The sequence below is a fragment of the Narcine bancroftii genome, chromosome 6 (assembly GCF_036971445.1).
Source record: "Narcine bancroftii isolate sNarBan1 chromosome 6, sNarBan1.hap1, whole genome shotgun sequence".
Classification (NCBI taxonomy): Eukaryota; Metazoa; Chordata; class Chondrichthyes; order Torpediniformes; family Narcinidae; genus Narcine; species Narcine bancroftii.
This window is the reverse complement of record NC_091474.1, coordinates 83441478-83464429: the sequence shown is the minus strand read 5'-3', so window position 1 is coordinate 83464429 and position 22952 is coordinate 83441478. Positions and strand designations below refer to the sequence as shown.

Here is a 22952-nt window from a genome sequence, read left to right as displayed (position 1 = left end):
TGAATGCCGAGAAGAGGCAACCAATGTACTCAAGTACCCATCGCACCCCGAGCTCACTCTCTTCTCCCTCCTCCCATCAGGGAGAAGGTTCAAGAGTGTTTAAGCACCCCCTTCCCACCATTGGTTTTAATAGGTAGTTTCTTCACTATAGCCATTGGCTCCTGAATTAACCCCACAACAGTGCTATCATGCTGTCCTTCCTTGGCACCAGTTGATTTTTATTTTTATCTGTTAATTGTGCTCTTCTACTTGTATGGCTGTATGAATTAAATTATTTTTAAGTAAACATACAGCACTGTAACAGGCCTATTTGGCCCTACGAGTCCATGCTGCCCAAATAACACCCCATTGACCTACACTCCCCGGAACGTTTTGAACCATGGGAGGAAACCAGAGTCCCCAGGGAAATCCCACACAGACATGGGAAGAACTGACAAACTCCTTGCAGACAGTACAAGATTCAAACCCAGGCCCAGTACCAATTGCTGGTGCTTTAAAGGTGTTGCCCAAACCGCTACGCCAACAGTACTGCCCTTAAGAAGTAATGTTTGAGATAACCTGTTGGACAGAAGAACTCTCTCTCTGAATGACATTTACTGTGACAAATAAACCATGACATGGATCAGTGATTCTCACCCCTTTTTCTTTCCACTCACATACCACCTTAAATAATCCCTTCTAACCTATGGCATTAGATGATATAGGGTTCATAAGGAATTGCTTAAGGTGATACATGAGTGGAAAGAAAAAGGTTGAGAACCAGTGACTTGGGTGTATAGCAGGCAAACAGACCTTCAACCCACTGGGGTCATGCTGGCCACCAATTAATTCCTAAAAATGTACAAATTGATCCAATTTTTAAGCACAAATTAGATCCAAGTTTTTTTTTGCTTGTGCAAAGGTGATTGTTGTAAAGCAAGCTCTGAGAGACACAAAAATGCTGGATGAGGAAACCAAAATTTACAAAAAGTGAAGTTGAGGCCAGTGATCAGAAAACCATTCATCCTATAACTGTTCCCAATGGACATGTTCATAGATTTATTTTCCTGTTAGATTGTTTGTTAATTTACTTTGGTCATGTTTATCTCATCTTTATCTCATCTGAACGGAGGATACCCTCCTCCTGCCTGCTTTTCAGGCTTTCATGTGTATTGCTCGACAGTCTTCTCGTGGTTCTCCCTCTTCTCACTTCAATAATAAATTCAACACCATTACTAAAGCTGACACTAATCAAAACTATTGCACCAGAAATAGGTTAGATCATCCATTCTCAACAGGTGCTGGACGTAACCCCCCACGCCCCACTTCCCGGGGGCCCCAGCACATTTAAGAGGGTCACACACTGAAATCTTAAATAGGTCTTTTTATGTCATCATTAGGAGATTAGTAGGGAAGAAGCCAACTCAACTTGACGGCTTCACAGAGGAGGGGCCAATCAACTCTGAGCAGATTCCTAAGGGGGCCATAACCAAAAAGAAAGTACTGGGTTAGATGATTGTTACCACGTGCTTATGGTGGGAGCTTCTGTGTGTAATTTTCTTGCTGCATTTCCAACATTACATTGGAGGGTGCTGAGGAGATGCAAGGGGTGTCTCCTTCTCTCTGTGCCTTCCATCTTCCTTTCCCATGAGAGGCCTTTAACCTCAGTAGATTAAATGCAGTAGCTGCCGTAAGTCATGTTCACAGGTCATAAATGTATTATGTTGATCAAATACATGGACTTAGATGGATAACAACTGAATGAAATTGCAACATGATTCATGGTTCTTGTCCTGAAGTTAAAAGATCATTTGCAACTCAGCTGTGCCTTTTAACAGATGTTCTGTTCAATACGTGTCTTGCTGGCAGACCATAGTTGGTGGACACTGGCAATGATCAGCCCTGAATCATCCGTGATTGACATTAACTGACGAGGAGTTAAAGAGCAGCCTTACTCATTGGGGTTGAGAGATTTTGTTGGAAGTTCCAATTCAACACAATCTCAACATGTCTTTGTTTCATTCTCTGTAGACCTGAGGAAAAACTTTGAACAAGAACCTTTGGGAACGGATGTGTCTCTGGAACATGAGGTCCTCCTTCAATGTCGCCCTCCAGGAGGGGTCCCACCAGTTGAGGTACAGTTCATATGACCTTCTGAGCAATCAGAGTGGTCTATTTCTTTTATCAGCAATACAGTACTATGGTGAATTTCAGTCAGAGGTTGGAGAAGTTGTGAGGAAAGATTCATAATTCATCACAGAACTGAGAGGATATTTGGGGGGGGGGATTTGAATGGGGTTTTGCTTTAATGAAAATAGCCTTCAATAGTAGTGAATGGGTCTTTGCTTTACGCAATTTCAGTTTACAAAAGGTTTCACAGGAACATTCTAGTGTACAGTTGTCAGAAAAAGAGATGAGGCCAAGAAAGGGGAGAAAACTTTGCTGACTCTCATTTCGGGTGTTGCAAACAAGGAGGGTGACATTTGGAGACTTGTTATGGACATGATCATCTCTCAACAGTTGGTGAACTCCCTGGATTCCCCTCACATCCCAAAGATGTGTGTTTGGCAGGTTAATTGGCCGCTGTGAATGTTTTATCCCTGATGTGTTGGTGAGAAGTAGAATCTGACGTGTGTGTGGTGGGGGGAGGTGGGGGGGAAACGGGGTGGCGAATTAGGATTTTCAGAAAACAGGAATTAATGAGGGTTAAGTTCTTGATGCTCTTCTGGGCTAAAGGGCATGTCACTATGCTTTACATCGCTCTGACAAATGCTCATTCCTTGGCTGATATCCTTGCAAGCATTTAGCACCACTCACTAAAGACTTCCTCTCTCCCACCCATAAACTGGAGGTGGTGAAGCGAGTGTGCAAATTGTTGCTACTTTCCTTATTTCAGAATACTTATAAATGGTTCGCCAACCCGTCACAGCCTAAGCCCCACTGTTGTATCCAATATATGAATCTGAATCAGGCTCCATCATCAGTCACTGGAGTTAAACGTGCTACCTGGTGGAAGGTCAGTCATGCCACATCTGCAATTGGGGCATTGAAGGCGACGGAACGGAACTTTCAACAGAGGCAAAAGTGTAGCTGCTTCTGCAAAGTGTATTTGCAAACTACTGAATGTTACCTTTCCCCCTGTGCCTAATTTAAATTTATCACACAAAAAGACACCACTCTCACGATTTTCAATGGTGTTAGACAGAATAGCCATCACCAGTCCCAGCACGGCCTTCTGCATTCCAGTCCTCTGGGTCCTCACAGCTACCAGAGTGCCTTACAAATATTACTATCAGGTGCTGTGATTGTTAAATAGATCCAAAGTTAAGGTGCTTTAAATAACCGTCATCTGTTTTGGCACACTGTGATGCTGGGATGATTCTGCTGTCATAATTCAAAGATGCCCACTGGTGTATGACGTGGGAAATGGGGTGACAGCCTCTCCCCTGATTAATTTACTGGATGATCCTAACAAATGAGTTCATTCAGCAAATGCATAAATGTGTGCACATCAGACAATGAAGAAATGAGAAAGTCTGCAGATGCCGTGATTACAGTAAAAACACAGAAAGGCTGGAGGAACTCAGCAGGTCTTGCATTGTCCATAGGAGGTGAAGATATATCACCGATGTTTCAGGCCTGAGCCCTTCGTCAAAACCTGAAGAGATTATTACTGCATGGGATCATTCTAGTGTGTAATGGCCAGTGATGTACCTTCCACCAAGAAGATCTTCACAGTGTGCAAGGCAGCTGAGATGTGGGATAGCTGTGCAGGATTCCATGTCACTTTTCGGAGGCCAGGGAGAAGGCGATAAGATATAGGCCATAGACATAGGCTATTCAGCTCATCAAGTCTACCCCGCCATTTAATCATGAGCTGATCCATTTTCTCCATTCAGCCCCATGCCCCGGCCTTCACCCACAGCCTTGGCTAATCAAGAACTTAATCAATCTCTGTCTTAAATACCCCCAATGACTTGGCCTGTGGCAACAAATTGCGTAGATTCACCACCCTCTGGCTAAGAAGGGACAGTGTGGCCGTGAATCTCTGTAACGTGTCTTTGGATGGATCAGTGGGAACCTGAAGAATTATGGAGGATATAAATATAAAATGGTTACTCATTTATCCAGTCGGGAATTTAAGGGAACTTTCTTTACCCAGTACAAAGTACGTGGGACTTGCTCTCATCCGTAGTGGGTCGAGGCAATCGACAAAGATTAATTCAGCGGGAATCCAGCTGAACAAAAGCCGACACTTATTGGCCATTCCTAATTGTCCTGAACCTAAAGATTGTGCTCACTGTGCATGACCTACATGGTTGTAGAAGCTGATGTCCAAGTAGAGAGTTTCATGTAGAGGGTGTACATGAAAGACACAGTGAGCTGGTAGGAGAGGGAAATGAATGCACTGGGTGATAGTTCAAGATTCCAGATTGACGTGCATAAAAGACACAAAGCTTGTCAACTTTTGCTTTCCATAAATATGTACAAAGAGGTGTCACCAGCATGGCGCCTCCATCAATAAAGGGAGCGAAGAAGGATGAGAGGAGACTTAATAGAGGTCCACAAGATTATGAGAGGCATAAATAAGATGGACAGCCAGGACATTTTTTCCCAGGAATAACAAACACCAGAGGATATCTGTACAAAGTGAAGGGAGGAATGTTAGAGGTGACAACATGGGCGAGTTTTTTTTTACAAAGAGTTGTAGGTGCTTTGCAGGGAATGGTGGTGGAGGCTGAAACATTAGGGGCATTTAAGAGACCCTTTGACAGGCACATTGATGAAAAAAAAACAGAAGATTTCAAGGTAGAAAGGATTTAGTGTATTTTGGTAGGAATGTATAGGTCGGCACAACATCGGGGGCCAAAGGGCCTGTTCAGTGCTGCAATGTTGTGTCAGAAGTAGATCCCTTCGGAGACACTAGGTATCTGTGGATTTGTCTCCTGCACTCCCACAGTCTCTGCAGCCGCAGGGCCTCCTGTCCATTCCAGTGGATCTGCATCTCTGATACAGTGGGAAGTGCCAGTCAAGCAGCTGGCTCTGTGCTGGATGGGGTTCTGCTTCTTGAAGCTGCATTAATCCAAGCATGTGAAATGTGAAAGATGTTATATAAATGAAATTTGTTTCTATCTTTAAATTTTAATTTTTAAAAATTTAGACATGCAGCACAGCCACAGACCCTTTCAGCCCGTGCTGCCCGATACACCCAATTGACTGACAACCCTAATACATATTGAGCGGTGAGAGTAAATCCACGCAGACATGGGGAGGATGTACAAACTCCTTACAAACAGCGCTAGATTCTAACCCAGGTCGCTGGTGCTGTAACTGCGTTGCACTAACTGCTACGTGAACCATGCCACTCTTTATCCCCAATGCATCAGAGCAAAGACGTCTGAGAATTATTGGATTTAATCAGGCATTTGAAAGGTGGACGAAGTAAAATACTGCTAATATCTCATTACAAGCCAGTGTTGATCTGATCTGCATCGATTACAGCCTTATCCCTAATTGGGCGATTGTATAAAGTGTTATTGAATATTTCTTATATCGCTTGCAAGGTCAAGCTTTAGGGCACCGTTGTACTCGGCATGTCAAGGCACAGCATAATCCAGAAGATAGGCTCCCAAGCAATGTATAAAAGAGTGTGTTGAATGGCTCCATTTTACTTTCACACTTTTTATTAGCAGTCAATTTAGCGAGGGAAAATTAAAGGGCTAAAAACGCCTCCGTCAGGCCGATTAATAAGTGAACACTTGTAACTGTGTTAATGGAAGCAAATTAATTAGAAATACATTCTCCTAATGAAAATAAAATATTGCTTACCAGGCTCTATTTCTGGGTTAAATGATTCTTTCACCAGAACAGATTAAATTGCACGGTCTGTTGAGTTACTCTGGGAACTGAAGGCCAGGCAACGAACATCACTTGATAAAGAATTGATACCTTTAAATTTATTGATTCAATATTTGCCAGTGGAAGAGTGGAGATGAAACAAAGGGCAATTGAGATCAATCTGGTGGCGAGACTGACCATTTGTTACATCCTAATGGTATCTGGGTGAAATACAACCTTGAGTTACTGGCTTTTGGTGAGACATCGATTTGGATCGAGCCTGACAGCAGATAACAAATAAGTGATCACTAAATAAGTGATCACTGAATAAATGCAGTGGATATTTATATCCTCATTACTTGCACTGATTGCGGATAATTAATAGCAGTTGTGCGTTGTTCTTGACCGACTATAGGCTGCAGGATACAATTAAGGAAGGACTTGGGGTTCTTTCCAGAGGGTCTTGACTGTGTCTCAGTTCTCACCAGTTCACTTCCATTCATGACTCTCACTGGGCTGGGACTGTGAGAAATGACAATGCTGAACACTGTCAATGAGCTGTTGAACTTCCTGTGAGTTTCATCTACTAATTCGTCTTGGGTCCCCGCTTTCCTCAGATTTCAGGTTTATTGTCAGAGTACATAGACCTCATAGACAACCCTGAGAATCCTTTGTCCTGCAGACGTGGCAGAATTACCACTAATTTGTAGTGCAAAAAAACTGTACACAGCATGAATATGTAAGCAAACAAAGAACTGTAAACAGAAAATGAATATAAACCAACTGACTATGCAATGAGAACAAAAAGAAACTCAATAAAGGGCAAAAGTAGAAGTCCTTAAATAAGTCCCTGATTGAGTTTGTTGAGGAGTCTGATGGTGGAGGGTGAGCAGCTGTTCCTGAACCTGGTGGTGCGAGTCTGGTGGCACCTAGACCTCTCTCCTGATGGCAATAGCGATAACAGAGGGTGTGCTGTGCAGTGCTGCCCCCTGACGGCAGCGTTCCCTGTAGATGTACCCAATAGTGCGGATGGTTTTGCCTGCGATGTCCTGGACTGTGTCCACAACCTTTTGGAGGGCTTTACTCTCAGGGGTATTGGTGTTCCCATACCAGTCTATGATGCAGCTGGTCAGCACACTTTCCACCACAAGCCTGTAGACATTTGCCATGGTTTCTGCTTTTTTTGGACCTTATTCTCACAGTTGTATCATCAACCCTGTTCTGAATTTAGTGAGAATGGTGGAAGAGAAGGAGAGCAGTGGATACTACTGCTGGGGAAAAGTGAGAGAGGGACTCACAGAACTCCCATCGAAGAAAGGAGAAAACCCTCCAAAGCGGCATGCTTGGAAGAGACCTCATGGAGGAAGTTTAAATTGGAGAGGCAGAGCTTTTCTTGTGTCTGCAGTCCTGGTTCTTCACAGGAGAGAAGCCTAAAATCTCGTTTATGGAGCATCTCAGGGCAGCCGCATGCTGAGGGCACTGCAGCTCCTTGGAAAGGGCAGACTGACAGAGTTGCCTTTGTGGGATCTTTGGAAGCGTTGACAACTGGCAACAGTTGTACTTTGGATCCAGGTTAGTGGAAATAACAGCCTATTCAGCCAGCTTTGCCACCACTAGAAGTCCAAAGGCTGTGTGCATACGAGAGAGCAATAACTTCTCAGGAACAGACACATCCCCTCATGAATCACACACAGAAGCCCTGCTAAATTGGTGGAAGGAGTGCATTACCTCACAAACTACCTGCCACCCTATTGAAGGGAGACTCTGCAGGTCTCATATTGACCTCATCGGTCAGCTCAGAACCCACCAAACAAGTTACTCTTGATCCAAAGGCACTGTTGAAGAAGACATCCAAAATTCGGATGCAACGCTGTTAGTGGAGGCAAATTTCAGAAGGAACCTGGATAATATATCTTTTTTTTTAATCACTATGTGCACTTGGGACAAGTATCGAAAGATAAATCCCTGCACGTGAAGATCTTTCCTTTGATGTGCAGGAATTGCTCTGACCCTTTTCCCTTCAAACACCACCACTTCTCCCCTCTCTCTGAAAGCAAGAGTGTTATTTCCAAGCATCTGCTAGCTCCAATCTCTCCTGCCTGTGCCTGTTTCCCTTCCTAACTCAGTGGAAGTGCACACATCATGGAAAGCTCCCTCTTGGTACCTGAAGGCTTTCTGGACTCAACCCAGCCACGTCACATTGTTGAATATGTTAAGTTTGCTGCATCAGTTTGTGTGATTAAACATTTCTCTTTGCTGAATGTATAGTCTTTCAGGGCCATTAAAAATAAAAATGTTTATTCCCAGAACACCTTTCACATCTCCCCAATGAACTTCACAGCAAATGAAGCACTTGTAGGTACAAAAAAATAAAGCATAAAAAGGCTGCAGTTACCATGGTTGAAGCAAAAACTCAAAATCGGGAGAAACACAGCAGGTCAACCAGTGAAATTTATATAGCAAAGATAAAGATGCAGAACCAACCTTTTAGATACAACAATGTTATGTACATGCCAGCTAATATATGCATAGCAAGATTCCACCAATATAAATGTAAGAGTCGCTCAGTTTCCTGCTTCAAAAATGTCATTTGTGATTTAGGCGGTGGCCTGAACACTACTCTTTAAAGTAACCCCATTGGTCTTCGCCTCATGTGAAAGGTCTCGAAGAGCCTTTTTAATGTGTTATGTGATGGACAGGAACTGTGCTGTAAGGGAGCATCTGCTGGTGTGGGACCTTCCCCCACAACTTCTGACTCAAAGACCCAAATGTTACTTACTAGGTCACTTCGGTCATTTGGCTCTGAGGTTGATTCTGAAGGGCACTACCACTAATTTGTTGTAAAAACAAAATGCTGGAGAAACTCAGGAGGAGCAAAGATAATCAATGTTTCAGGCATGAGCAAAATGTAGGTGGTCCCATCCCACCATTTTATTCATGCACCTGTCTACATTTTGCCCATATCTTGATGAAGGACTCAAGCCCAAAACATTTGGTTATATATCTTCATCTTTAGCCACTTGGGCTCAGATAATGCATCGGCAGACGCGGCTGGGTGAGTGCAGCTGGGACTTTCAGGTGGCCATGGTGAAGACACCTTTCTGTCACCCGAACGTGCCGGCTGAAGGAGAGCCACGCCCGAGCAAACACCAGCTCTTGTGGACTGTGGCCGTGGTCTCACTGCTGCCTTCAGGTGCAACAGGGGAATCTCCAAGGTGGAGAATATACCTACAGAAGGAGAGTTAGGTGAATGTTCCTCCTGGCCGGGTTCTCCAATTTCAGGTAGCCACCCGACAGCCGCATTGGGTAGAATAGGCGGCTTTACAGTCGGGTATTCTGGCCACCTGAAAGCGGCTTCTGCTCTATAAAGTGCACTGTTTGACTTTCTGAGTTTCTCCAGCATCGTGTTTTACTTCAATCACGGTGTCTCCAGACTTTTGTGTTTTATTCCTACCAATGATTTGTGCTGCCTGTTGATCTGACCCAGGTGGAATGGCTGAAGAACGATGACGTTATCAATCCCATCCAAGACACCAACTTTCTCATCACAATCGACCATAACCTGATCATCAAACAAGCTCGCCTCTCTGACACAGCAAACTATACCTGTGTGGCCAAAAATATTGTTGCCAAGCGACGCAGCACCACGGCTACAGTCATTGTATATGGTAAGTCTCGCGGTTTGAAAATTGTCTCAGTCCTTTGGTCTCCAAAAGACTGGCGACAATGTGGAAGAACAGCACATGGCCAGTGAGGGTACATGAGAGTGATTCAGACCATCCACTTCCCCGACGCACTGCTAAGTGTTTCCTTTCAGCTCCTCATCCATGTCATTCAAACTCTGCCATTGATTCTGCTCCCACTTCACACTGGTGGTGCATTCCACATACCATTGATACTTGTCATTCCTATGCCCATCATCTTTAGTTTATCCTCTCACTCCTCACCTTTCCACCAATGAGATCTGTTTCTATCAAATCTGCCTGCAACCTTCATGTTGTATGAATGGAGGAATTATGGGCAATAAAACTTTTTCTTTCCACCCACAGATCACCTAAAGTATTCCCTATGCTCCAGGTGCTCTGTGATTAGTAAGGGATTACTTAGGGTGGTATGTGGGTGGAAAGAAAAAGTTTGAAAACCACTGTTTTAATCGTACCTAATTGACTTGTTGTTATGTGCAGTTTCAGAACTCCAAAGGAAATGGGCTAAGTAAAATATTTCAGTAACAATTGGGTCTGGAGCCGTGATTCTCACACTTCCCTTCCCGCTCACATACCACCTTAAGCAACCCCTTACTAATCACAGATCCCCAACGGCATAGGGAATACTTAAAGTGGTATATGAGTGGAAAGAAAAAGTTTGAAAACTATTGATTTAAACTCAATCAATGCCAAACTATATAAGATTTGCACCTGACCATTTTCTCCCCTATCTGACACAACCCATGGAATTTTATAGAGGGCTAGGGGGAAGAACTGGTTATTCAAATTCATCAAGTTTAAGTTGTCATTGATTAACAACAGAGGTCAGATGATTTGCAATTCATAGGAGAAAGAGCTGGGCTGGGCGAGCAGCTGACCCAAGGTAGAAGTGTTGTCAGAACATACACCCAATCCAACCCATGCCCAGCATGTGTCATGCTCTCGTCACTGGGTGCCAGAGAGACTGCCTTTCGCTTCAAGGCACCTTGACCAATGGGAGTCGTGAGGAAAATTCTGCAGTGGGAGTGTTGTTGAACGCTTATCATCCCAGCCTTGCCGTATCACTACATGACTTGCTCTGGCAGTCCCAGGCCATACCATTGCTTCAGTGGTCTTCCTTCCCTAGTGGAGATGTATGCTGACACACAATGATCAATTCCATTCAGCAAATGAAGTGGCCTATGACCACATGCAGCAGTGCTGAGCCAGATCCCAAACACCGGTTGATACACAGCAAGTGACGTTCAAGACTTGTGTTCAGATAATGAGCACCTTCAGTGAGGGAGGATTAGACCACCTAGGCTTGATGTTAATTGGCTTTACCATTTCTAAGCACCCTTGGGGTCACCATTGACCGGAAAAGTCCCATAAATACTAAGACTCGGAGCAGGTCAGAGGCTGGGTATCCTGTTGCGCAAAGAGGTTGACCCTCATTCACACAGCATCCCCCTGATGTGCTGCCTCCACTTCCAGAATAGTCAATGAACCGAAGGCACGGCCTTACTTTTCATGAACTATTTTTAATTTATTTGTTGTTTTATGGTTACAGATTGCAGGTTTATGAATACAGATTTATAAACCTGCAATCCTGCAATATATGAATGTTTGCATTATGATACAGCTGCAAAACACTGAATTTTGTGACGTTCATGACAATAAGTTCTGATTCTTTTTCCCTCTGACCCTTCACCTCTTATTGACTCCCTCCCAACCTGAACCTGTCTAAATTTACATTGCTTGTCTTTCTAACATAGAATGGAGTAACATTTCCCTTAAGATCAGACGCAAAATCATTTCATTAAAACGTTGTTACTGTAATTTTACACAGGGCAATTTCCAGCCTTATAAATTTAATGATGCCATTATAATTGTGCCTGGTTCCTTCACATTTTAAATGCTTAACCTGTGATCTGTTTTGCTTTGAAATGCTTTTATCTGAAGCTTCTGATGATTCTGTTCAATTTAAACCTGCAATCCTGCATTGATCCAGGTCTCAGGGCAGAGGGAGGGGGGGGGGGAGTTGGGAGCTTTAAAAGCGGTGCAGGGGCTGGTCCCAGTCCAACTGAGAATCAGCCCACTGGTTCCTGTTGCAGGGCAGTTAGGGTCAGGGAGGAGAGGTGTTCACGACTAAGGAAGCCCTGAGTAATTCCACCACAGCCATCTGAATCTGTTATCAACAAAACAAGTTGTTTATATTTTATATTTTTTTATTTACATTTCTAATTGAAAAAAACGGGAGCACTTGGGGGAAACACACACTGACAGGGAGACGATGTACAAACTCCTTACCGACAGTTCGGGATTCAAACCCCGGTAACAGGGTTGCACTGGCCGCTAAGTCCAAGGAGAAATTTGGGGAATTGTCTGTAAAACTTGGTTAAGAGCTCACAAGAGGAAAATGCCAATAATCCTGCGCCCTCAGGACTTGGTAGGGCCGAGCAGATTTCCTGGGCTATTGAGTGTTGCCCTTCCTAATATCCCAGTTCATTTTCATTCACTTCTTTTAGACATTATAAGGTGGTTTAAAGAAGCAGGAACACGCAACCTGGACGTGTATCAAGGTGAGATCCTTCTGGGTGGAACTAGGCCAAGTCCTGGAAAAAATATCATAGGTAAAGAATTCTCTCAGGTCGCAGAGCTGTTCCTTTTGGGGAATATGATAGAGACTTAAGATGAAGCCATCCAAATTCCAAATCCAGTTTGGAGTGATCGCATGGCAATGGCCAAGAAGTGCAGAGCAGTTACCTGGAAATTTGACTCTCACTTGAGCATTGCTCACTGGAATAGAGAAATGTAAAGCTGGAGAAATTACCTATTACTTGAAAAAAAAATTTCCTCCAAAATTTGGTGACTATATTTTAATTTTATAAGAACACAGTTATAGTGTGGGTCTAAGTATCTCATAACCCTTCCTCCCTTGTCTATCCTTCTACTGAGGGAGGGGAGGGGGTGGGTCCATCCCATCCCAATCAAGTAAAGTCAAGAAAAATTTACCAGTCTGATTGTCTGTCGGGCCATGACAAATCCCTGATGTGTTCCCTCCTTTTGTTGTGGGTGTCTTGAATGCTGTGTCTAACTGTGGTCTGCTGAGTCTGGGGAGAGGGAATGGTGGAGGGGTGGGGGGGAGGGTGGGCAAAAATGGTCCGGACTCCATGGCGAATTTGTATATAATTTATGACTGTAATTTGTGATTGATCACCAGAAACTGAGTTGGAGTTGGAAATTTATAAATAAAATATTCAATAAGAAAGAAGCAGGAAACTCAGGAAATGGGGCACTGGTGTGTTCATTGGGAGCATTGAAAACAGCACCCAGACCATTGGGATTTGGGAACAATTGGATGGCAGAGATTTACTGTGGGAGAATGAGAGAATGGAATGCTGTAAGGTGGCAGAGGCTGGTGCAGAGTGTAAATGGATTGGACATTTGGCTTTCTCAGGAACTCTCTGCCTGATTCCATTAACTGAAGTGGAATAAAGTTCTGGGAGAATTTCACCAATTTGTTATATGCTGTTAAGAAAAGTCAGAATTGAATTGTTGGAGGGCTGGATCCCATCACCTCTGTGACCCGAGGTTTACTTTACAGTGCTCAGTAGCTTCAGCTGGACAGCAGTGGCTTGTGCCAAGTAAAAACATTTTGAGCTGGAGCCCTTCATCAAGGAATGATAAAATATAGGCAGGAGCCCGAACCAAATGGTGGGATGGGAGGGGCAGGGAGCGGAGAAAAGTCCGACAGGCAGGAGGATAGAGAAGGATCAGGGAGGGAGGGCACACCAGCAAACCAGGGGAGGAGGTGGAGAGCTAGAGGGATGGGAAAGAGAGGGATTTTGGGGAGTAGACTGGCAGAAACCAGAGAAGTCGATGTTAATGCCATCTGACGGTGTGTGAGACAGAAAATTAGGCATTTACGGGTAGTCTTGGTTGAGCCATGCTCAGGACAGACATGTTGGTGCAGGAATGGTGCACTGAATTGAAGTGGTCAGCCAATGGGAGATCCCAGTCACTGTTGCAGAAAGAGCGAAGTACTCAACGAAGTGATCTCCCAGTCTGCATAGAGTCCCTCCGGTGTGGAGAAGGCCACAACCAGGTGTAGTAGACGACTCCTGCGGATGCATAACTGAAGTGTTGCTTCACTTGGAAGGATGGTTTTGGGCCCCAAATGGGGGTGAGGGTGCCTATGTGGCATTTCCTATGGCTACAGGGGAAGGTGCCAAGGGGGCAAATGATGGAAACAGATGAGGGAGTGATCCCTCTGGAAGGTGGAGAAGGCAGGTGAGGAAAAGAAGTATGTGGTGGTGAGATCACGTATCAGGTGGGTGGAGGATCGTGTTTTGGCTGTGGAGCCTGGTGGAATGGTAGGTGAGGACAATGGAAATCCTATTTCAGTTGCATCTGGGGGCAGAGGAGGGCCATGAGTGGGAAATGGAGGAGCTGCAGGTAAAAGCAGAGTTGATACCCTGTGCTTCTTCCCTAACCTGCGGTGTGTCGAGAAATCACCAGCTGATGCACAGCAGCTTTTAAATATACACCAGCGAAGAGGAGGGGATGAATCTGCAATTTATAGCACCAGTAATAAGCAGCAGGGCATCATTCCGTTTTTGAAAAGGAGTTGCCAATAAGATCTGATACAATATTAATGTGATTGCTGAATTGATTATTCTGGGCCTGTTTCCTTCCATCCCAAATCCCAAGCCTGCATTGTGGTTAGACTGAAGATGCTGAAAGTGATATGTGATTAATTGTCCGAGGAAGACAAACAGATGTCTGCAGATGGGTCATTGATAATTGATCGCAGGGAATGGTGTTAATGACAACCCTGCACTGAGCCCCTCACTCTGACCTTCCCTTCATGAAGGCATCTTGCCCTGGAGCCAATACTGCTCCTTTTGATGGGATGGACAGGACATGTTCCTGCGTCAACAGGTGGTTTTGACCCATTCATAGAAACATAAGAAATAGGAGCAATTGTTGGCCATCCTGATCATGGCTGATCTGATGATCGGCTCATCTCCGCCGACCTGCCTTTTCCCCATATCCCTTCATTCTCCTTCTTTGTAAAATCAATCCAACCTTGTCTTAAAAATTTTCACTAAGGGAGCCTCCACTGCTTCAAATTTCATAGATTCATCACCCTCTGAGAAAAGCAGATTCTCCTCATCTCCATTCAAACTCTGCTTCCCTAAATCTTGAGGCTATGTCCCCTAGCTCTAGTCTCCCTCCAATGGCAACAATTTCCCTATTCCCTGCCTCTATCTTAACTATGCCTTTCATAATTTTATCAATTTCGATAAGATCCCCTCTTAAATCGCAACAACTACAGCCCCAGACAACCCAATCTCTCTTTATAGGCCAACCCCTTCATCGCTGGAATCAACCTGGTGAACCTCCTCCAAAGCCAGTACATCCTTCCTCAAGTAAGGAGACCAGAACTGCACGCAGAGCTCCAGATGCAGCCACCCCAGTTCCTTATACAGTTGAACAACAACCTCCCTGCTCCTAAATTCCATCCCTCCAGCAAGGAAGGCCAACATTGCATTTGTCTTCCTGATTGCCTGGTGCACCTGCAAACCAACCTTTTGAAATTCATGAACAAGTGCTCCCAAGTCCTTCTACACGGCAGCACGCTGCAGTCAAATAAATAATAATCTAATCTTCCATTTTTCCTTCCAAAGTGGATAACCTCACATTTACCAACATCGTACTCCATCTGCCAGACCCTTGCCCACCCACATAACCTATCTATATCTCTCTGCAGACTCTCTGTATCCTCACCATAATTTGCTTTTCCATTCAATTTAGCGTCATCAGTAAACTTAGATGCACAACACACTGTCCCCTCTTCCAGATCATTCTCGATGAAAGATGTGAGAGGGGACAGATTTAAATCTTGGGTAAATCCTGAACATAAATGCCAGCAAGAATGAGGAATGAATGGCTGGCTTCCCTGCTGCAGGTACTTGGGAATATTTTTATTTCCTCTCACAGTTTAGAAGGGGCTGTTGTCACAACTTCCTGATGACAGGAAGCATTTCAACCCACAAGGGAGGTAGAAATCAAGAATCTCTTTTTCAAGATTCCATTTATTGTTATATTTCTCATATACAGTAAAGCCCCTGATATCTGGCACCTATACAATAAGTAGATGCCATATAAGCAAAATTTCCAGCTGTTTGAGATTGCGTACTGCGTAGATGGCGAACTAGGTGTTGGGGGGGGGGAACCTATTTTAACCTTTGGTATTTTTTACCTATTTATTTTCCACTGTCACACCACCAGCACTAGCACTGGGGGTCAAATCCCGCACTGTCTGTAAGGAGTCTGTACACTCTCCCGGTGTTTGCGTGGCTTTTCCCGGGGACTCTGGTTTCCTCCCACTATTCAACAATGTACCAGGGGTTGTAGGTTAATTAGGGGTAATTGGGGGGTGTGGGCCAAAAGGACCTGTTTCTGTGTTGTATGTCTAAATTGGGCAGCACGGTTGATGTAGTGGTTAGCACGACACTCTTGCAGCGCCAGCGATCTGGACTAGGGTTTAAATCCTGCAGTGTCTGTAAGGAGTTTGTACGTCTTCCCTGTGTCTGAGTGGGTTTTCTTAGGGGCACTGATTTCCTCCCATCATTCAAAAAATACTGGGGGTGTACGTTAATTGGATGTAGTTGGGTGGCATGGGCTTGTGGGCCAGTTACTGTGTTATATGTCTAAACAAAATAAATATGAGGTTTGGAGGTTAATTGGTGTGTTTGGGCAGGAAGGTCTCGTGGGCCGGAAGGGCTTGCAACTTCAATGAATGTTTAAATTAAAATTGTATTAGTATTTTTCTGAAGGTGGACAACTTTTCCACCCAGTAACCTCCATCTGGTTATCTTTCCTTGACAACAGTAAATGGTGGCTGGTCCACCTGGACGGAGTGGTCATCGTGCAACAATCGCTGTGGGCGAGGTTGGCAGAAGCGGACAAGATCGTGCACCAACCCAGCACCACTCAACGGCGGAGCCTTCTGCGACGGGCAAACCTTCCAAAAGATCACATGCACCACCATGTGCCCGGGTGAGCGGAAAGCGGCAGCAGCTTCTTTGAGGCATCTATCTCAGCGGTCAGGATCATTGAGAGTTTGACTCCCCTCTGGTTGGTGGACGAGTGAGCTCTGACCAGAAATAGGTCTCAATTGCAGGTGTGATGAAAGAATTCGCAAAGTCCCTTTCATGTCCATTTCATGCAGTTCAACAGAAAAATTTGGGGTCAAATGTAATACATAAAAACTCAGCAGATCAGGCAGTACCCATCGCAAATTCAGTAGATCCAAAAATCCGGGTGTCAGAAATCCAGAGCCCCGAGAATCGGACTTTTTGATAACTATCAAACTTTTTAAATTTCTGTGTGCATGTCGAAGCACGACAGATGCAGAGCGGCAACAAGCAACCAGGTTTCTTGTCAAGTGTTGACTTCATTTTTCTTTAAAACCCAACGAGTTTCTCCAGCACTTCTCATGGTTTCTAGACCATCTTGCACTCAATTATTTCTGACATCATTGCTGGTTGTGTCTAGAAAACTCACACAAACAGCAACACACGAGAACCCCAGTCATCGTGGAAAGAAATAGATGGTCAACATTTCAGAGTGGGCCATTTTTTTGCAGATTCTTGTGTTTTTTTTCCTATTGTTAAAATAGGACAAACTGGGGATGGTGGCAGCATCCCCGGAGAGAAATTGTGAGTCAACGTTTCAGGTCAGGACCCTTTATTGAGATAAAGTGGGATGGGGTGATATCAAGTATAGAAAGGGGTGCAGGGGCCAGAAGGTGATAGGATACTAAACGGAGGAATGTGGAGAGATAGGTAGAGGGAATTACTTGTGGGAGGGAGGGAGAGGTTAGAGAGGTAAATGAGACATGCAAGAAGTGGAACTTGATAGAGGTGAGGGTTAGCTAAAGTTGGAAAGTTCCTTGTCTGACGCATGTAAGAATGTTATTATACCCTGGTCCTATTTCTAATGTTACCACTCACAAGTTGGAAGAAAACACCTCATATTCTGTCTGGGCATCCACCAACCAGATGGCATTAACATCAACTTCCCTGGTTCCCGTTCGCCCCCACCACCCCCCTCTTTTCCTTTTCTCCTTTCCTCTTGGCCTGTCACTCTTCCCTTTTCCCTCTGTCTCCTTTCCCAGAACCAAAGACTATGTCCCCTCCCCCTATCAATTCTCACTTTCTGTCCTCTGATGATATCCAATGAACACCTTTTGCATGTTGGTGTGAACTCCTCCCCCTCTCGTTCTTCCCTTCTCACCAGGGCTTTTGAATATGGACCCATTTCCTGTTTTTGCTCACACTTTGAGGAGATGCTCAGGCCCGTAACGTCGGGAATAGATCTTTCCCTCCTCAGGACGCTCTGAGGCCTGCTGAGTTCCTCTAACATTTCTGTGTTTTTACAACAATTACAGAGTCTGCAGACGGTCGTGTTTGCTCTATTTCGAATGTTGTTATGTTTGGTCGTGTTGTTAGAGAAGGTTAATTTTAAAGTTGCCAAAAGTTTCTATCCCAACGCTTGTTTGGAATGCTCCATCACTGAAGGCCCTTCGATCTGTCATGACTGGATGGGCCCTTTGAAAGGCTTTTCCTGTCCTCCTGCTAAACCATCTTTTCAACGTGGTGCCTCTGAATATTTCCTCTTCAGTGAAAGATCAAATTGCTTTTTGATGTCTGTTGCTCCTGCCGCAGTTCCAGACTTCACACTTCAGATCACAACGCTTCACTGTGTAAATGGATTTCTCCTCATTCTTTCTCCCGCTCCTTTTGCCAATTCTCGTAAATCAGTGTCCTCTGATTACCTACACGCTTGCCAATGGAAACAAAGTTTCTCTCTGTCTCCTCAATGCACTGGCTCTGGTGAGATGCCAACTTGAACATGATCCCATTCTCAAAGTAAGGATGTCTCCCCTGAGTTCTCATCAGATTTATTCATGGCTCCATATATACAGTAAACACCCCCCCAGTAATGGCATCTATGGGGATTGGTAGATGCCAGATAAGTGAATTTACCAGTTGCTTGAGATTGTGTGATGGGCAAACCCACTGTGAGTGACTCCGACTTTAAGCTTTCATTTTTTTCTAACCTTTTTTTTTGACGTTGCTTGAGGCTGCTGGTTGCTTGAATTCTAGATAATGGAAATTTTACTGGATATGGCTCATAGTTTTGAGTTACCTGTCATTTACTCTTAACTCATTTCATAATTTTACACATCTCAGTCGTTGCCGTCCCCAGTTTAGGGGAAATGTCCCAGTTTGCTTAATTAAGTCTTGATAAAGAGCTCTGACTCAAAATCTTGTCTGACCATTTATACCCGTGGATGCTATCTTGACTGCTGAGTTTCTCCAACAATTCTTCACTTTAAGATTCCAGCATCTGCGCCCTTTGTGTTTTTCTGCATAATTATCCCATCAGTTCTGTTCTGACCCACAATAAAGTCCTTGCTGGAAGTAAGCCTGCAGACACCCGTGGTTGAAGTTAAAACACCACGCTGGATAAACAGATCAGTGTATTTTATAAAGCAAAGCTAAAGACATATAACCACTGTTTTGGGCTTTAGCCCTTCATCAAAGTTGGACTCCTGAATGAAGGGGCCAAGCCCGAAACGTTGGTTGTGTGTCTTTGCTCTGTATTGCCTGCTGTTTGATCTGCCGAGTTTCTCCAGTGTTGTGTTTTTAATAAAATACTCGAGGCTCTTTCACCAGTGCATTTGTATGCAGTATGGCAACTTGGAGCTCACAACCACAAGGGTGAGTTGAGTCATGCTCCAACAGCTTTGTGGGCTGTGGGGGAAAGGAGTAGAAGGGTATGAGAATGAAGAAAAATGGGAGGAAGGTCAAGTGAAACATGGTGTAGGTGGACCCGGTGCCCTATTTCCGAGCTGCCAATTCTGTTTAGTTCCACAGAGGATGTATTCCATGGAGGGGGTGGTGGGGGGGAGGGGGGAAGTCAAGGACAAGAGGGCACAACTTTAGGATCAAAGGACATCAATTTAACACAGAGATGCAGAAATATTTCTTCAGCCAGAGGATCTTGAGTCTTTGGAACTTGTTGCCACATGCGGCTGTGCAAGCGAAGTCATTGGGTGTATTTAAGGCCAAGGTTGACAGTTATTTGATAAGTCAGGGCATCAAGGATTTTGGGGAGAGAGCCGGGGGAGTGGGGCTGAGTGGATCAGCTCATGTTTAGAATGGAGGAGAAGGTTCGATGGACCTACTTCAAATTCAGATTTATTGACAGAGTACATACATGATATCACATACAACTCTGAGATCTTTTTTTCTGCGGGCGAAGCAGAATCACCATGTTGGTAAGGCAAAAAAAGTACTGTGCACAATGTACACGTGAACAAATAGGCAAATGTAAACTAACTAACTGCAATACAGAGATGAAAAAAAATCAGTAAAGTGCAAGAGTCCATAAATGAGTCCCTGATTGAGTTTGTTGTTGAGGAGTCTGATGGTGGAGGAGAGCAGCTGTACCTGAACCTGGTGGTGTGAGTCTTGTAGGACCGACACCTCTTTCCTAATGGCAGCAGCGAGAACAGAGAGTGATGTGGATCCTTCATGATTGCTGCTTCTCTCTGATGGTAGCGTTATTGCAGATATTCTCGATGGTGGGGAGGGTTTTATCTGCGATATCCTGGGCTGTGTTCACTACCTTTTGGAGGGCTTTACACTCAGGGGTATTGATGTTCTTATATCAGACCATGATGCAGCCAGTCAGCACACTTTCCACCACACATCTGTAATAATTTGCCAAGGTTTCCAATCTCATACCAAACCTCCACAAACTCCTGAAGAAGTAGAGGATCTGACATGTCCCTTTTGTTGCTCCACAGTCGATGGGGGTTGGACGGGCTGGAGCAAGTGGTCAGCCTGCAGCACTGAATGTACCCACTGGAGGAGCCGCGAGTGCACGGACCCATCGCCTAAAAACGGAGGCAAGGACTGCATCGGCCTGGTGTTGGAGTCCAAAAACTGCACAGATGGGCTCTGCTTGCAAAGTAAGTTTTAAAAAAACAGCAACACGGCCTGCAGTAGATTGGAATTCTCTGCAGGAGTGAGGATGAGCAGCAGGCGAGAGCTGGGTGCATCAGGCGGATGCTGTGCTTCCAATGAGCTCGGACTGCAACACTCTCCTGCTTGCTCAGGCAATCCATACTTCGCCTGTGCACACATATGGCCTTGGGCCCTCGCAATCAGTGCTGCTTCCAGCAGGAAAGCAGAGCTCCATGTAAGCTCAATTTAAATCTTGGCTCCATGGATAGGAGCTCACACAAAAGACCAGAGACCATGTCCACTGGCACAAGTACAGAGCGTGCGCTATGATGGTGCCTGCATTTGAACTCTGCTTCCAAAATATGATTGCATTTGTGACAACAGATCATATTTCAGCTGTGGAGCACAATGTCATATCTCAACCCCCTGTGCACATTTGATGATACTGATCTGGGAACAAATACTGATGAAAAGGTGAATGAATAAATGCTTTCATTTCTGAAATTCGGGGACTGTTTGTTTCTCTTTTTCTTCTCTCTGTCTCTTTCATGTTCTGGTTCCCTCTTGCATTCTCTCTCTGCTTCCCGCTCTATCTTAATAATTTAATCCTTTTGGTATTGTGGATCTGAAATCACAACCTGGAGGCTATCAATACCTGCCTCACCAAATTTAAGATTCTATTTGAGTAACTAATAACCACCTATTCATGTAACAGCAGCAGCATCTGTGAATAAATATTTGAATAAACCATAATTATATGCTTGCCAGAAAAAAATAAGCTCCTTGACTCCTAGCCAGTGATAAACCCTCCAGATAGATTTCCAAAGATTGCTTGGATCAATACTGGTTACTCTAAACTTAATGAGAAGCGGAGGAATTATTGATGGGCTCATCAGGCAGGCACTTGCTCTTGTAATCTGACGGTGCCACTTCCTATTGCCACACAGCGTGTTGGCAATGACCAGTTCAAGGTTCTAAACCCTGTCCAATAATTCAGAGGATTCTTTCCTCAGTTCTTCCACAGCTGGACACATACAGTAACAAAAGGTCTTATTGTGTTTGGGTTATCATGTACACAGCCTCAGAAGAACATTATGTCCTTGAAGACCCATGCTGTTCCAATAACAACCTCCCATTTTTTGTGAGCACCTTGGAACACATAGAATTAGTTTAATTTAGGATGAAGAAAACTGCCTGATCATACTTAAGATTTGTGGTAAACCACTGTATACATGTTTGGATGAGTTGCATATCTTTTACCGGCCATCGAAGAAGGTGGCGCTGCCGGTGCCGGTGTAACAGCAGCTCTGGTGCAGACCCATGGGGGGGGTGGGGGGCGAGGGAGCAGAGATGCAGTGCTCCCGCGGGATCCAGCCGCCCTAAGCTTCTTCATGGGCTTTGAGCAGCCCATTGAGGATTTTTATTTGAGGTCCTGCGACCTCAGGGTGGGGTGCCCAAGATGGCAGCGCCTATTGATCAGCAGCAGGCCATGAGCACAAGAGACGACTCACAGGACTGTGACCACGGAGGTGGACGAGCGAGGGGCTAGCGACTCGAGGCGAGGAACCCACAGAAGCTGCGGGCTGCTGGAGACTGACTCGAGCTGGCCGGAGGGGTACCAGGTATCAGAACTGGGATGCAAAAGCGCTGAAGGATCCTGACTGTGTTGGAGGTTCGGATCTGGAGCTCGGGTCACCGATGGTTTGGACTGAACTCTGGGTGGTTGCAGAAGTGTTGAAAGCGAATCTATGGATACTTGGTAACTCTTGGGGGGGACTCTCGTTTCTTCCCCTCTCAGACAGTCAGAGGCACATAAGGCAATTTCTGCAGGTGGCCAATTTGTCTGCCTTGCAGTAGGAAAAAAGAAATTTCATGTAATACAACACAGTTTATTATTTTGACAATAAATTGAATCTTCGAGTCTTGAATATATATTTGGCTGTGTTTGGACATGCCCCTCGCTGACTGCACCTGAGGCTCCTCCCACTGACCCCTGAATAAAGGCAACCATGCCACAGCCCCCTCCTCAGTCCAGGACAGTTGACCAGCATGGATGGACATCCATTCTGTTGGGAATAAAAGCCGATCAGTTTCTCTATAACTTCTAGTTTTTGAAGTTATTGATGGTGCATCAAGGTAACTAATATAGTATAGAATTTTAAATATGGTGAGGTAGCTTTTCTTACTTTATCCTGTTATACTAATTTGAGGAAGGGATTTGGAGCATTCACATCAGGGAACATCTCCTGATTTGTTAGTCTTGAGAATTTTTAGAGTCAGACATCGAGGACTGCTGGAAGACCATCAACTCGGTGAAGGAAGCACTTTGGTCGGCCCGAATCCTATTGCTCTTTCAGCACACGGAGATGTCGATGCGGGAATGCTGCGCACTGCCACATTCCAG

At 44.7% G+C, this 22952-nt stretch overlaps 1 protein-coding gene across 3 annotated transcripts in view; it reads left to right on the top strand.

The window, feature by feature from the left end:
• Positions 1-22952, top strand: part of unc5b (unc-5 netrin receptor B) — a 313598-nt gene that overhangs the window by 195176 nt on the left and 95470 nt on the right. For all 3 annotated transcript variants that reach the window (XR_011340201.1, XM_069885579.1, XM_069885578.1), the window contains exons 4-7: positions 2011-2114; positions 9305-9485; positions 16401-16568; positions 20389-20553. Coding sequence is in view for 2 of the 3 variants with exons in the window: in XM_069885579.1 (XP_069741680.1) it covers positions 2011-2114; positions 9305-9485; positions 16401-16568; positions 20389-20553 (618 nt within the window). In the remaining variant the exon portion in view is untranslated. The remainder of the gene's footprint in view (positions 1-2010; positions 2115-9304; positions 9486-16400; positions 16569-20388; positions 20554-22952) is intronic.